General features: G+C 39.8%; 2 protein-coding genes across 3 annotated transcripts; both read left to right on the top strand.

The window, feature by feature from the left end:
- The first annotated feature begins 4,331 nt into the window (after positions 1 to 4,331).
- On the top strand, positions 4,332 to 8,451 carry smtnl1 (smoothelin-like 1). The gene is made up of 5 exons (XM_026329690.1): positions 4,332 to 4,664; positions 5,828 to 6,408; positions 6,515 to 6,629; positions 6,735 to 6,886; positions 7,362 to 8,451. The coding sequence occupies exons 1-5, from the start codon at positions 4,584 to 4,586 to the stop codon at positions 7,720 to 7,722; spliced, it is 1,290 nt and encodes a 429-aa protein (XP_026185475.1). The 5' UTR covers positions 4,332 to 4,583; the 3' UTR covers positions 7,723 to 8,451.
- A 625-nt stretch (positions 8,452 to 9,076) lies between these two features.
- Positions 9,077 to 13,070, top strand: LOC113144099 (transcription factor che-1-like). Of its 2 annotated transcripts, none has more exons than XM_026329812.1 (4): positions 9,077 to 9,467; positions 10,441 to 10,532; positions 10,717 to 10,801; positions 11,399 to 13,070. In XM_026329812.1, exons 1-4 carry the CDS (start codon positions 9,173 to 9,175, stop codon positions 12,226 to 12,228), a joined length of 1,302 nt encoding a protein of 433 aa, XP_026185597.1. In that variant the 5' UTR covers positions 9,077 to 9,172; the 3' UTR covers positions 12,229 to 13,070. The 2 variants fall into 2 exon arrangements, with proteins under 2 accessions (XP_026185597.1, XP_026185598.1); XM_026329813.1 differs by having other exon boundaries at positions 10,717 to 10,786.
- Positions 13,071 to 14,623: the final 1,553 nt, after the last annotated feature.

The raw sequence follows: 14,623 nt of genomic DNA on the forward strand, positions 1-14,623 counted from the left end.
ACTCCAGTCCCCACTTTTCTACTGTTTGATTGTGTGCATTTGATAAGAAATAGAGCACTAAAATCATTTTATACACTATCTCTGTCATGGAGTTGGTTTTCTGTTTCTGGTTATAGACTTTTATTTTGGTGGCTGAGTGCCTGTTTGTCTCCTATCTTGATCATAGGTAGCTTTATTTTTCACCTATGTTATATTAGTCTTTGGTTCCTAGTGCATATATACCTCCTCATTTCCTTTGTTCTTGGTTGGAGCATTGTTATTACAGTTGTGTTTTTTTGTATCACGCCTTCGTGGGAGGAGAATTACGTTTTGTTCTACGCTGTGTGGCGAAGCTGGTTTGCACGCCGAGCGGCGGCCCCAATGTCCACGCCGAGTGGTGGTTTGTCTCTGGACAGAGAGTGTTTGTTTGTGCTTGAGTCCTGATGTGTCCAGCACCTCTTCATCCTTCACTCACCTCACCTCATAACAATCTCATTGTTTTAGGACAGTACTGAGGGGCATTGCTCCCAAAAATATAGACTAAGCAACAACCAAGTATTTATTTATGGCTGAATGTTGTAATAATCTTCACTGGTAAGACTGGTCATCTGACTACAGCCCAAATGAGAACCGGCCAGAAGCAAGAAGTCTTGCCTGCAGTTCAGGCTTGGCACGACAACAACAGAAAACTGGCTGGGGGGCAACTGCCTGCAGAGGATTTGCAATCAACTATGAAAAAGGACTCTGGCATTTGACATTAATTTGAATGTAATTGGGGCCCCCAGCTTTGGAGGATGATGAAACCTACAAAGTTATGAAGTTCATCTCCCACGAATGCATACACCCTCAAACTGATCAAAGGTAGCTAGTTTACCGTGTCTAAACTCATCAAATTAAACCTTTTCTTTTTTTTTCAAGCTCTGTACTGAAAGCTGACTGAGCCTCTTGGACTCTGGAATGACTCACCTGCAGAGTCAAATCTCTCTTTATGTTCCCATCAGTTAAGAGACGTAGGATTGTTATGCAAATATAAATCATGTTAGTTTGTATTCTGCTTTCATTAATGCAGAGAGCTCTAAAATGTTTGCATAAAATCCAGGAACTTGGATTATTTTTACATTTGAACAAATCCGTCATTAAAATTCTCTGTCATATCTCTACATTAATGAACCCATGTGTGATCCGAATGTGCGAATGAGATCCTTTTGAAAATATAATTTATTTTGCACCTCCTTGTGTCTGGTTAAAGACATGTACATCAGCGAAATCGCTTGATGCTGTACACACAGAGCCTTTTATTTCAATGCTGCCCACCTCTAATTTCAGTCTCCAGTACCTCTTTCCTTTAAACTCTATATCAGAGATTTCCAATGTGACTGTCAAGCACCACCACCGTAAACTGTTAAATGAACCTAAGGTTGTTAAAAGACGTCTAACATAAGATAAGATATTAACAGTTTTCAGTTTTATTATTCAAATGAAATTATATCAAAAGGAAAAAAAAAGTAATTTTATCTGAGTAACCCACAGCTTACACATGGTTGTGTATTAAAGGGTGCACCAGCAATAAAAGTTGGTAAACAGTGCTGACATGAAGCACTACAGCACACAGGCTCATGAATGGACTACTAAACAGGCCTACTGGACTGAAGGCCAGGGCCCCAGGACGTCAAGGAGCCCCTAGACTAGAGAATTATGTAGAGACTGCTAACTCTTCATCTGGAAGTTAAATTATTGCAAAACATCTGTGAAAAGCCAAAGATAGACAAAAAGATGCAAAGTGGCTACAAAAGAAACAAAAGGTGCTAAATGAATGCAAAATGATGCAAAAGTGACACAAACTGGCTAAAAACAGATGCAAACGATCTATGGAATGACACAAGCTGATTACAAATCATGTGGTTGCTCAAAGCCTGATTCTAACACCTACATGGATGAGGGGCCTTCTGTGCCTGGGGGCCCATTGCCTTATAATCCATGCATAATGTCCATGCATAAACTCCTCTTCAAATCATCCTATCCTGTAGCCTCACTCACAAAAAAAAAAAAAGTAATTTAAAGTGTTACATTGGGTATCACAAAAGCTTACACCTATAGAAGCCTTCTTACTGACTTCATGCAGCTGATAAATAATCTAAATGCTGCATGATGCTAGAGCCCCGTCGTGCTATTCTGTCCCCTGCTGCCCCCACTCAGCTCTACCCCTCATTAAGTGCTGTGTCATACAGCTGTATGGAGAGGTCGTACATGAGGAGAGCTTCGGATCTATTTTGCTGCAGCTGCCTGGTCTCTTTTCCTGCATGATGCACACTTACGTGTTGTTATGGTCTCCGGTCGTTTATCCACAGTCCTCACTGTCCATAGACACCGCAGTGGCTGCTGAGCAGCCGAGGCTGGGTACGGCTACTTTCATTCTGCTGTGTCACTCTGTGTTTTTAAAGTCAGATGAGCAACACTATCACTGGTAACTACAGCATCAGAAAGTGGCAGACTTCAGGCGAGAGAAAAAAAAAACATTATAATAATATATAATGTATTTGTGCTGTTTAGTCTGTTAGCGCCATCAAGTGGTCGTTTAATTAAATAGCATTAAAACATAAAGCAGGCTTACATGAGATATTCGATTATTAGATATTAGATTTCTACTGCTGCTGCTTTAGACTTGTAGCAGTAGCAGCAGGAGACAACAAAATGCTCAGCAGGTCCAGATAACCTCTTTGACCCAGTTTTGTTTTGGATTCTCTTCAGTGCACTTACAACTGATAAGGACTGGCCTTGTGGGGAAGTTGTGTTCAGCTCTTGTCAGTGGTCACTCAAGTCTCTTGTGAGCCTGGAAATGAGGAAAAACCACATTTTGGTTTATGCAGCCAGCAGCTCTCAACAGAAGGCTGAACTGCGCTTTTTGTTATTGTTATCAAAATACGATATTAGCAAAATGTCTTCTTTGCAAAGAAAACAACCAAACATTGGCTCAGTCTTGGGTTCTGCTGCGGTGATAGCTTTTACACACTTGTACTGCATTCCTCCTCAGTGCCTTCACCATATATGACTGTGGAGATTGTGGCTCAAAGATAGTGCATCTGGCTGCGGCCTGTTCAAATCGAGTAAGGGTCAAACAGCTCTAACTTTCTGTAGCTCCCTCCAGCGACTGATGTTTTGATATTGATGATGATGGTCTTGCCCCTGACAACAGCCTCACAGAACCTGAAGCATTTTAGCCATGGCAGTCACCAGATATCAACTAAACTCAACACCACTGAGAGATGACATTGCTGGGCACTGTGATGAGCACATTAGATTGATGAGTTCACAGTTATAAACACTTTGGCCTGTCCACAAAGGTTTCTACTATGTGCTTTGCTATGTGATAATAAATATGTAATAAATAATCAGGACACAGCACAGTGATGCTATTTTCATGGATCCTAAAGGTACTGTAGGAGACAACAGGAAGAGTGGTTCACCACAGCTCACTATAAAGCATGCTGTGAACGCACACATGGATAATATGGATTGGCATGCTTCACGTCACTCACTCTGAGATGATTCCTGAACTCTGGCAAGAACAAGTGCAATCTTTTGACTCACGAACATAATGAACACACAAACGCTCTGCAACTCATAAACAGACCCACTGTTTTTGTCATCCACTAGAATTTTCTTTATGGGAGGCAACATATAAATCTGTCAGTATGTTCTTTGTTCTCCTCATTTAATCACTTGTGATTTAAAACAGTTGCATAGCTGTGTTGTGGTGACTGGGCCAGGAACAGGAGGGAGTGGAAGAGACACATAAGAAGGCACTGACATGTTTATAGCCCCTAGGAGTTAGAAGGAAGGGAGGAGCAGAGAAGGATGTGGAGGCTAGGAGAAGTTAATGACAGACGTAGTGGGAATAAAGGCACATTTATTTTTAAAACCATCTGTTTCGTGTTGATTGAGTAGATACAGTATTTAGCTGGGACAACCAAGGAAGAGGAAGGTGGAATATTATTATTTTAACCACATATGTAGTATATACTACTTTCTTATTTAGAAGATAGTAGTATACAGCACTACAAAACTGCATCCAAATCAACATTTTATGTCAAGAGCAAAAAAAGAAGCCTACACACTTGTGGGCACAAACAGCACAAGTTTATCAGACTGTGTCTGGACACTCATGTGTGTAGTATATGTATGTGTACAGCCACAGTTTCCACAGCAGATGCAGCTATTTGGCCCAATGCACCACATCTATGTCACTGTGACTCTATTTCAGGACCCCATGTTGTTCAAAAGGTCAGATAAAGAAGCACAGGAATCCTCACAAAGCGGAGGGTGGGGGTGTCGGGTGAAGCAGGGCAAAGGCGGACATCCACAAACACACACATCACAAACACAGGGCAGTGCTGACAGAGGGAGAGGGACAGAGAAGGAGAGTGGAGAAGCAGAGAGGAAGAGATTCAGCAGGGCTCCTGTGAAGAGGATTCACCTTTGACTGAATGAAAACTTTCTAGGGAAGGTAGTTGGGATCATTTGAAAGGGCTGGAGCATTAGTTTAAGAGAAAGTCCAATTTGACCTTTGATCCAGTGGATTAAATAGACTAGACTTTCTAAAGATCATGGATGGAGAATCACCCTGCCAGGAGATGTCTGAGTCTACAAACGTGACTAATCAGACTGACACCAACAACAACAACCAGGTTAGTGTCTTTGCATGCTAATATTAAAATATATGTTTTCACATTTATATAACCCACAACCACTCACGTTACAATTTGAACCAGAAATAGACAGTAAGAGTATATGTGGCCATGGCAGGTGTTGTGTTTGTAGTGAGGACAGCAGGGTAGGATGAGTGGTTTTGGCTACATGTGTTGTGCTACACCTGTTCTTACTCATGGCTGAAAATCTCACACATATACACACACACACACACACAGCATGCAAAATAATGTACATGCACACACACCAGAGTTTCCTATACCCTCTGATGAGTCACCAATACAAGGAGTGACCTGAAGTAGCTCAGGTCACTAATAAAAAGACCACATGGGCTTAATGCTAAATTTAAAAAAACAATAATTTAAAGCTACAAATTTATTTTATGATTTGTTTATATCGGAAAGACAAGTCAACTTGTTTTTAATATAAGTGCAAATATAAAAAGCTCATTAAACAATCGAAAGTTCAAGCTCTGCTGGATCTAAATAAGTGAGCTACTCAACAAATCCCAAGTCTCACGTTACGAGGACCATGTTATCCCTAGAGTAGCCTGTGGATGCTAATTTTAGTCCATCTTACATAATGATTCTTTTCAAACAGAAGTTGTGTTCTTAACAAGATTTTTACAAGATAAATTTAATCCTTTTAATTTTTATTTTAAAATCAGTTAAACTAAAACTTTACGTATCTTCCCATTTATCTCTGCAGTGAAAATCGAGCAGGCCAGAAGCAGAATAAGACCACAATATATTAGGCTTCCATTCATACTTTCATTTATATGGATATCTATTATTTTAAAATATTTATCTTCAGTATTTGGTCAATATCTCTGACCAGTGACATGGCTCTTTCGTACCAGGCAGAAAAACAGATGTCCCCTATTAATGAACAAGATGCATCATTCACACAACTGTTGGAAAACTTGCACAAATCCAAAAAAAAAGGTTTAATCTTCCCTTAGGCTGATCTGTTCACGTTTGAAACCAGAAGCAGACATCTCTGTCCATGAGAAAGGAATAACAATAATCACACTGAACAAAAGCCCTCACTTATATTGAAATATTACAAATAACAAAGCTCTAAAATATGCAACTGACACAAATACATATCAAAACACAGTTTTATGTTTCTTGTATTCCAGGCAGAGGAGCCAGGGCTGGAGGACAACAAAGACCAAGGGGCAGAGCACTCAGAGGGAGAGACAGCAGAAGGTCAGGTTGGGGAGAAGGGGGAACAGGCGACAGTACCAGAGCAGGAAGGAGAAGAAAGGGCCAAAGCTGAAGATACAGATAAGCCCCTAACGGCACTGGAATCCACCGAAGGTGACTCTGAAGAGGCTGGACAAGATAAAGTCAAAGCTCCTACTAATACTAAGGATCCTGAACTGAAAGGTGGGCAGGTGGAAGAGGTTGAATCTGGGAAAGACAAAGAGGAGGTAAATAAAGATGACGAGAATAGTAAAACTGAGGAAAAGACAATGGAAGAAAAGAAAGATGTGAGTGGAAAAGCAGCAAAAGGGGCAGAGAAGAAAAAACAAGTCAAAGAAGTTGATGTAGCAATGAAAGACAAAGAAACAACAAAAGAACCAGAAAAACAAGGGAAGTCCAAAAGAAAGAGTGGTCCGCCCCCCTCTTCTCTCTCCCGACCAAGACCCTCTGCACGTTCTATTAGAGCATCTGCTAAAAATGACATTATTGCCAAGTTCCAGCAAGGTGCACCAGAGTAAGTCATTGTATGATACCCAATACCACAAATTTACAGAGTGACAGTAAAATATGGTCTGATGAATACGGTTGATGAAGGTCTAATAATGGTATTGCATTTTTAGGACACCAATACCTCGCAACTTCAAAATCCAGAAGTCAGCTGCAGCCGCGGCTACAGGAGCTTCAATCAAACAGAAGATACTTCACTGGTGTCACAATAAGACTCGCAGATATGAGGTGATCAAAACAAGTCTTTATACAAGTCTGACTTCCAGATGTGTTTCATAGATTTAAGAAAAAAAAAGATGTGTAGATGAAGCTCTTGTGTGTTGACTTTTTTAGGGTGTGAATATCGAAAACTTCTCATCGTCCTGGTGTGATGGGATGGCGTTCTGTGCTCTGATCCACCGTTTCTTTCCAGATGCGTTCGACTACAGCTCCCTGAAGTCAGAGGAGAGGGAGAAAAACTTCACTCTGGCTTTCCAGACTGCAGAGTATGAAGCATTTAACTGTTTCCTTGTTTCTTTTGGTCTCTGCATGTTTAGAAATTGTTTAACCAAATAGGAAGTCCAGGACAGAATTTTGCTCTTGGTGCCAACATTAAACACCAAACCACCTCAGGCCCCAAGCTCATGACCTTATTATGTATGTATCGAACCTACTGTACCAATGAGTCATTTGAGAGGCCTAGAAATAACACTATGAGGTAGTCTGTGGTTATGTGATACCTCAAATTAAATGGAGTTTGGGGTGAGAGTTTTCTTAAATAATTAGACAACAGATGGTGATAAGTGGTGTAAATTCATCCTTTACTTTGCATATTATGCACTACAGTAAAACCCACTGACATGTATCAAACTTAGGAGTTTTATGTCATTGATATTAGGGATAGATGCCTATTTTGCCTATCTTGTAGTCCTTCAATCTGTGTCTAGTCTTCTTTGCTCTCATCACCTCTGTCTCTGCCAGGTCCCTGGCTGACTGCTGCCCTCTGCTGGAAGTGTCCGACATGATGATGATGGGTAACAACCCGGACCCCATGTGTGTGTTCACATATGTCCAGTCACTCTGCCACAGTCTGTCCAAAATAGAGAAAGAGAGGAAGGACAAAGAAAAGGAGGAAAAAGAAAAGGCTGGAAATGCAAAAGAAGAGAAGGGGGAGGAGAATGCAGGAGACCCAACAACAGAGAAGGATGAGTCTGCTGAAAATGGGACAATGCATAGCCATGAGGAGAAAGAGGGAGACAGTCTAGTGCCAGAGGGAGCTGGTGAAGATGCACCAAAGTGTTGTGAGATGGAAGAAGGTGGAGAAGGGTTACTCGAGGCCTAGTCCTAGAAAATTACTGACAGCAAACAAAAAGACTGAAAAGACCATAAAGGCTGCTCACACATGGATGCTGATAGTTGCAGATAAGACTGACTCTCAACAGAATTGCTGTCAATGTGATGTAACAGTTTGCTGTATGTTTGAAAGTGTACTGTGCTGTTTTTTTTCCCCATTCACTGCCATGTTGCTATATTTGTATGAGCACATAAAGCAGAAATGCTCAATGCTCCATTAGCTGTGTGTTAAGTAAAAAAATGAACTGGTGAATTGTTATTTTTGTAACAAGAACATCTTTGTGTTGTCATGCCCAGCCAGCCTGAATGTAAAGTACTGTGACAATGATGCATGCACAGTAGCAGGTTTCTCTTTCTCTTCAGACACTGTAGAATTTTCAAAGTACAAATTAATATATACACCATGGAAAAATATAAAGTATAAGACAATGAAAGTATATGAGAAATCAAACATATAATGTCATGATTTCTGGAATCTGTGAGATCTTGTGCTTGAAATGTTTTTGACCATCTTAAAAAAAATACAAAATTATTTTTCCCCGAAAGGTAAACATCATCAAAGCCTGTAAACCCATTGTAAGGTTTGAACCAATAAGACAGTTACTACTGATTTTTTTATACCAAGTCTATAGTAAATCTCATATTGTACTATATTTATGGGACAGTCTGAGGTCCTTAGAGAAAAGGGTCTACCTAACAATAAAACAACAATGGATAACTGGCTATACTCCTCAAATATCAACCCACCAGAATAAAAATATGTACATTTACTGTCACGATACTTGCAAATTTCAAGTACTGTACTTTCATCTTTCCCCAGGCATCCAAAAATAGACAAACAATTGATTAATAGTTCATACATTTTTATGCAAAACTGTTAAGTATCACTGGTACTAAGTTTAAATTTTCTGTGATCATAAACTCATCTGGCTGAGGGTCAAACAAAAATTATTCATAAATATGCTAACTAGGATGATTGACAGTCTAATATTTTATATACTGAGTGATTAAATTATTTAAAAATAAGATCTATTGGTAATTATGATGGATTAAAATTACCTTGCCTTAGGTTTTGTGTACATTACCTTGACACAAAAATAAAACTATAACTATTTGGCAAGAAGAAATGTTACAATAATGACCACAAAATAACCTAAAATAGTTGATTTTGACAGTCCCTCCCAAATCAGCACCATAAGAACCCATCATAGCTGATATTGTACTGCTGTGGTGCAAATTTCTAACAAATCTGTAGCTAATTAATCAAATTAACCTCCGTTTACTGTACAGTAAACCACCAATGGTTCTCATTTCTAGGGATTACGGTAGTCGGCGTCATGCTACCGGAAAAGCCATTGTGTTGTCTCTTTACTAAGCTAACCCGCTCATTGTGTCGCGCTTGTTTCCAACGTAAAATCTAGGCGATAACCGAATAAATCATGTCTACAAACATGCCCACAGGAAGCCTGAACCTGGAGTCACAGCTTCTGTCCATAATGGACGTGCTGGTGAAAGCGGCGGTGGCGGAAATCAGCCAGTTGTTTTCGGAGAGCTCGGGGTCTCTTCGCCTGCATTTAACCCAGAGCCTGAAGGAAAACGAAACCCTGAGGATGAGGATGAAGGTGATGAGGAGCGAGCTCTTCTCCCTCAGACTGCAGACCAGGACCACCCGACCGGCGAGCCGCTTTTCTCCGATCAGAGGAGCTGTCCCCAAACCCCGGGCTAAACCACAAGGTAACCAGAACTTTTACTTTGTAAATAGTCTACTCAGCTGAAGGTAAACAATTAAAGACAAAGTTTGTTAAATTCACACTCCAGCTACCTGCTTTCCGGTTCGTTTCATACCTGGCATAAATGTAGCTGTAATGGTTTTTAATAAAAGGAAATTAGCTGAATAGTCAGTAAAGCGCTAATTAATTACAGCTGCCCCCTACCACGTGACACCACGTGCTGCTCAGGTGATCAATAAGTTTATCAAATTTAGTATATGAACTTGATTTAATTTATATTGTTTCATTTTTATTGGAATAATTTTTTAAAATGCAATTTTAAAAATCCGGTCTCAAATGTGCAGCAGTCAAAGGAAAAGACCCCTCTCCTTTTACACAGAGACTGAAGGAGCCACAAAACAATAACAAACCACACAGCTGTGTCATCTGTGGTCTTTCTGTGTCTCTGCGTCCTTGTGGTTTCTTTGTGTCTCCGTAATGAGATGTTTTGCATGTGTTTGTAGTCCTTTTGCATCACTTTGAGGTGGTTTTTCATCGTTTCACATCTATTTGAAGATGGTTTGTGTGTCTCTAAGGAGTTTTTTTTACATCTCTTGGTAATAATTTTGCATGCCTTTGTGCTGGTTTTGCTTTGCATTTTGAAGGTGTATTTGTGTGTGTCTGAGATATTTTTGCTGGTGAAGATCAGGAGCCCCTGAGCCAAATTAGAGTCTCATGATCACTCATAAAAAATGCTCATTTAAAGCTCCAGGGTTGCAAAACTGAGGTTATTCAATGAATAGAACTCAGTTAAAATCATGAGCAATAATAATATAATCTAGGCGTCTTTTGTGAAAGTATGAACTGAAGGTACTTGTTAGGGCCCAAGCTGGAGATGTTGTATAGCATGGACGTACACACCTCCTCACCAGTACAGCACTACTCTTCATCTGTCAAGACTCCAGCAGTGGTCCTGACCATAATTTTATTTCCTCCAGGCTCACCAGTGGCTCACAAGACTGTTGGGGAAACTGCTTCAATTTCTCTGCAACCAGAGAGCAACACTTCCTCTTCTGCCGCTCAAGTGGAGGTAAATACAATGCGAACTTACAGACTAACCCTCATGCTCGTATTTCTAACTACGAGCAATTTAGTGGCCAGTTAACCAAACTCCAAACTACATGTTGTTTGGACTGTGAGAGGAAGCTGGATTGTAAGTGATGAGTTTGTCTGGATAGTTGGTTTACTCATGCATATTTGTTCTTATTTGTTAGTGTGCAGATGTGGAGAGTCCAGATGTCATCCTGATCAAAGATGAAGACGACATTGCAGGACCAGTTGAAGGTGAGCCCGTGGAAGGTTAGTAGGCTGTGACTTAAAAATATAACATCTGATTTTGAGTTAAAGAGCAACAGCAGCTGATGGGTTTTCTCCGCCTTCTTCAGATCCTTGTTAATTAGGTTAGACTGATTCCAAAATATGAATTAAGCAATACTTGAATCAAAAGCTGGTGACTTCAGTTGAGTAGCTGGCCATGTTTTTGGAATTAAGGAATATGTCATTAGATGCAGTTTTTCCTATGTTAGCTGATTTAAAGAAAGCATTTTAACATTTTGAATGAAGAATGAGAAATAATTTTGTTTTTTCCCATATATATACTGTAACCTTGAACCTTTAACAAGACTAAGAGAATTAATATCCCAAATTGTGTATCTGGTGTTATTTTTATAAGTACATATAACTTATTATGTCATCTTTCATCTTGCATGCTTCAGTATACCGAATCATATATTATGTTGGACATCTATTGGACAATGTGCATTAAACTCATTCAGCTTTGACCAAGCCCAGCTTTATCTGCACATTTTGGGTAAACATCACAGTAATTATTTTTACAACTCTTAGTAATTATTAAACCTTGAGTTACATTGACATTTTGTGGCTTTGGCTTTTCAGGTCAAAATGACTTTGGAAACCACAGCACACAGGGTGCTGTTGCTGCAGGGACTCAGAATTTAGATGCTTCCAATTCCTCATGCCGGACAGGTGACAATGGGGAGCTGAGAATAGTGAGTGTTCACGGCCGTGGAGAAGGGCCTCTGCAGGGGGAGAGCGACACCCTCTTCACTGCTTCCGAAATCCAGGCTTTCAGCTCTCTGTCTCCCAACCACAGTATGACCCATGACAGTCTTCTGAGTTTCCCCTCTGCTGCAAATGACGCCTCTCATCCTCGTGCACCTGCAAGAGCAGTGCAGGATAACAGTGTTGGAATGGTGAGAAACAGCCAGCTGGAAAGAAATCATTCAACTCAAATGTCCTCGACAGCACTGAATTCCGCTATAAAAACAACAATAGCAGGACCTGATGGTCAAGTGGGGCACCCCAGTCACATCAGCCAGTTCCCCCAGCAGCAAAACGTCTTTGTCCACACTGTCAACAAATCCCTGGATTGCAGCTTTTGTGGCGAACGCTTCCTTAGCCGTGAAGATTTGATTGTTCACCGGGCCAGTCACACCGGGGAGTCGCCAGTTCCTTGTTCCTTGTGTGGCAAGCCATTTGTCAACAAAACCACGTTAAGCATCCACATGCGCATTCACACTGGGGAGAAGCCGTACGCTTGTCCACAGTGTGGGAAACGCTTTACGCAAAACGGCAGTCTGAAGATCCACCTGAGGACTCACTCTGGAGAAAAGCCTTACAGCTGCAATCAGTGCAGTGCCAGCTTCAACAACCCCAGCAACCTGCGCAGGCACATGATCACTCACAGCTTGAACGAGACACTCTGACCATAACTGAACAGGTTTAAAAGACTTTTTTTAGTGTGTTACGTTACTGCCGCAGTGTATATGTGAGGGAAATGTATTTGTCATAGGTCAAGTGTACTTAATGCACTTAATAACCTAAAAGTGAAGTCTATACCTTGACAAACATGGTTGTGGTTCAGAATAAGGACACGAGCATGCATGATCTCTGTTCAGTATTATGAGACTTGCATTTTTGTAATTCTTTGAAAACCAATAAATGATAGGCAACTATGAAATTTAAAATGCCTTTTTTATTTTCCATTCTGGCTACAGAGAGGTGTTTTAATGGATTTTTATATTGTTTGAAAAGTAGGCAGACTTGAAAGTGATGTGCTTTCCAGCAGCTCAAGTACATAATTTAAGGTGACTTCATGCTATATGGGAAACTACTTGCTATTTTTTAGTATGACTTTACTAATTCTACATTTTATAGCTGTAGTATAGCACTAGACTGCAACCTGAATTGCTGATTAGGATGTTGATTAGAAACATGGACATGACATTGATGTAAAAGACAATGTGGTACAGCTTTGGGTGTATGAATGGACAGAATTTCTGTTGATCCATATAGTTTTATATTCTAATTTTTATATACTGTGATATCGGAAATTTTCCGTAAACTCATGAAAGGGAGTTCATCTATAACAATTGATGAAATAACCAAACGGGAATGTCAGTTTTTGACTAAACCCATGAATTAAATGCTTGACAAATTGAGGTATTTACTTTGATGCAGTCCTGTCAGTCACATACTGCAATAAACCAGTTCTGTGAAATGGTCAACACATGTATATTATGTGATGGCAAATAATGTCATTATAACCCAGCCCTATTTACAATAAAAAAATGTTAGAGTTCTGATGTAAAGTATTCGGAGCTACAACCAATGTAATAGCATCTCTCTTTTGCATTGTTGACATAAACTCACAGATATATTGACTAAACTTCAGACTTGGATTTATCAATTTTAATATTGTTACTAATTAGGAATTTAAGCTCACTACTTCTTTTATAGTGAGTTCTATACTTAGTACAAGGAGGGTGTATGTTTCCTCTTCTTGATTTTTCTGTTTCATTTAAAAGCAAACTACCTCCTTTTTTTTTCTCTGTTGAAGCTCCTTTTTGTTCCTCGTTTTGTACTTCCCAGATTTGGAAAAAATAATTAGTGTGGGGTCTGCCTTGGGTTTGTAGGTCTGGATGTGCAACAGCTAAATATAGAAATTTTTTTAATTGTTAAATGTCTGTCTTGACAAGTCTCATTTTGCACCTCTAGAGCGCAGCATTGCTTTTGTTCACAGTTAATATTGTGAGAGGTTTTCTCATACTGTAGCGGGGGGGGGGGTGAGGAAACTGGGGGAAATTCCTTGCATTGTTTCTCTTTTCCACTCAGCCAAAATATTGTTTCTCAGGCTTCTACTTTCTTGAAATTGATTTCACCCTAATATCTGTGAATTCACAAATGCGTCAAAAGGCTAAAGGTATAATAATTACTGTAAAAGCAACAATAGGAGAAAACATGAAATATGATACTTAAATGATGCCTTGGTGTTACAGTCATGCAGTGATACTGAAATTTGTTCTGTAGTCATGGTTAATTTATTTATAAGTGGAGGATGTGATGGTCACTAGTAGTGGTGTTATGTGGCAGTAGTTTTGTCACGATGGTGTGGAATGCTGCTGCTGAACTTCCCCAAGAAATGCTGCTTCCTCTCAGGCTATTGTTCTTGGGCAATCACAATGACCTCAGTCTGTGTATATGTGAGGGAGTGGGAGTGACTGATGGAAAATGGGAGGGGGTGGTAGATATACTATTAATTCCACTCCACCAGCATTTAAAAACCAACTTACTCCCATTGTATAATCATTGACATGGTCACATCAGTGTATGTTTTAGACAAGGCATCACAGTAAACAGGTTTTCTACATGATGTCATTAATCACAAATTTGTTGGAAACAGCAACTATGGCAGATCTTCCACTTTGTTCCAGAAGTACTACAACTTTCCTTGTTGATTTGTCTGAGTGGTTTTTTTTTAAGTAACTAATTTATTTAGTCAATAAAGTGTTACAAAATAGTGGGAAATGGTTCGTCATTATCCCATGAGCATATTCAAATTTTATTTGTTTGTCCAACTGTGAAAACCCCCAAGATTTTGAGTTTACAAGCTGGAAAACAGTGATGCTGGTACAAGTACATTGTTGGCATTTTTGCTGAAGAAAGCCTTAAACAGGTATCAGATTACACAATTAGTCCACAACAGTTTATTGGACTGATCATTCAATCAGGTAATCATTTCCTATCAGTAGCGGTGGTTTTATGGGTGACATAATGAAACTGCACTGTATCATGGTTACACACTGACAGAAAGTCCAAGAC

The sequence above is a fragment of the Mastacembelus armatus genome, chromosome 10 (genome assembly GCF_900324485.2).
Source record: "Mastacembelus armatus chromosome 10, fMasArm1.2, whole genome shotgun sequence".
In the NCBI taxonomy this organism is placed as follows: Eukaryota; Metazoa; Chordata; class Actinopteri; order Synbranchiformes; family Mastacembelidae; genus Mastacembelus; species Mastacembelus armatus.

Coding starts and splice junctions, on each gene's coding strand:
- smtnl1 (XM_026329690.1), top strand. CDS start 4,584: ATGGATGGAGAATCACCCTGCCAGGAGATGTCTGAGTCTACAAACGTG. Junction 4,665..5,827: donor ACACCAACAACAACAACCAG/GTTAGTGTCTTT, acceptor CTTGTATTCCAG/GCAGAGGAGCCAGGGCTGGA. Junction 6,409..6,514: donor TTCCAGCAAGGTGCACCAGA/GTAAGTCATTGT, acceptor TTGCATTTTTAG/GACACCAATACCTCGCAACT.
- LOC113144099 (XM_026329812.1), top strand. CDS start 9,173: ATGTCTACAAACATGCCCACAGGAAGCCTGAACCTGGAGTCACAGCTT. Junction 9,468..10,440: donor ACCCCGGGCTAAACCACAAG/GTAACCAGAACT, acceptor TATTTCCTCCAG/GCTCACCAGTGGCTCACAAG. Junction 10,802..11,398: donor TGAAGGTGAGCCCGTGGAAG/GTTAGTAGGCTG, acceptor TTGGCTTTTCAG/GTCAAAATGACTTTGGAAAC.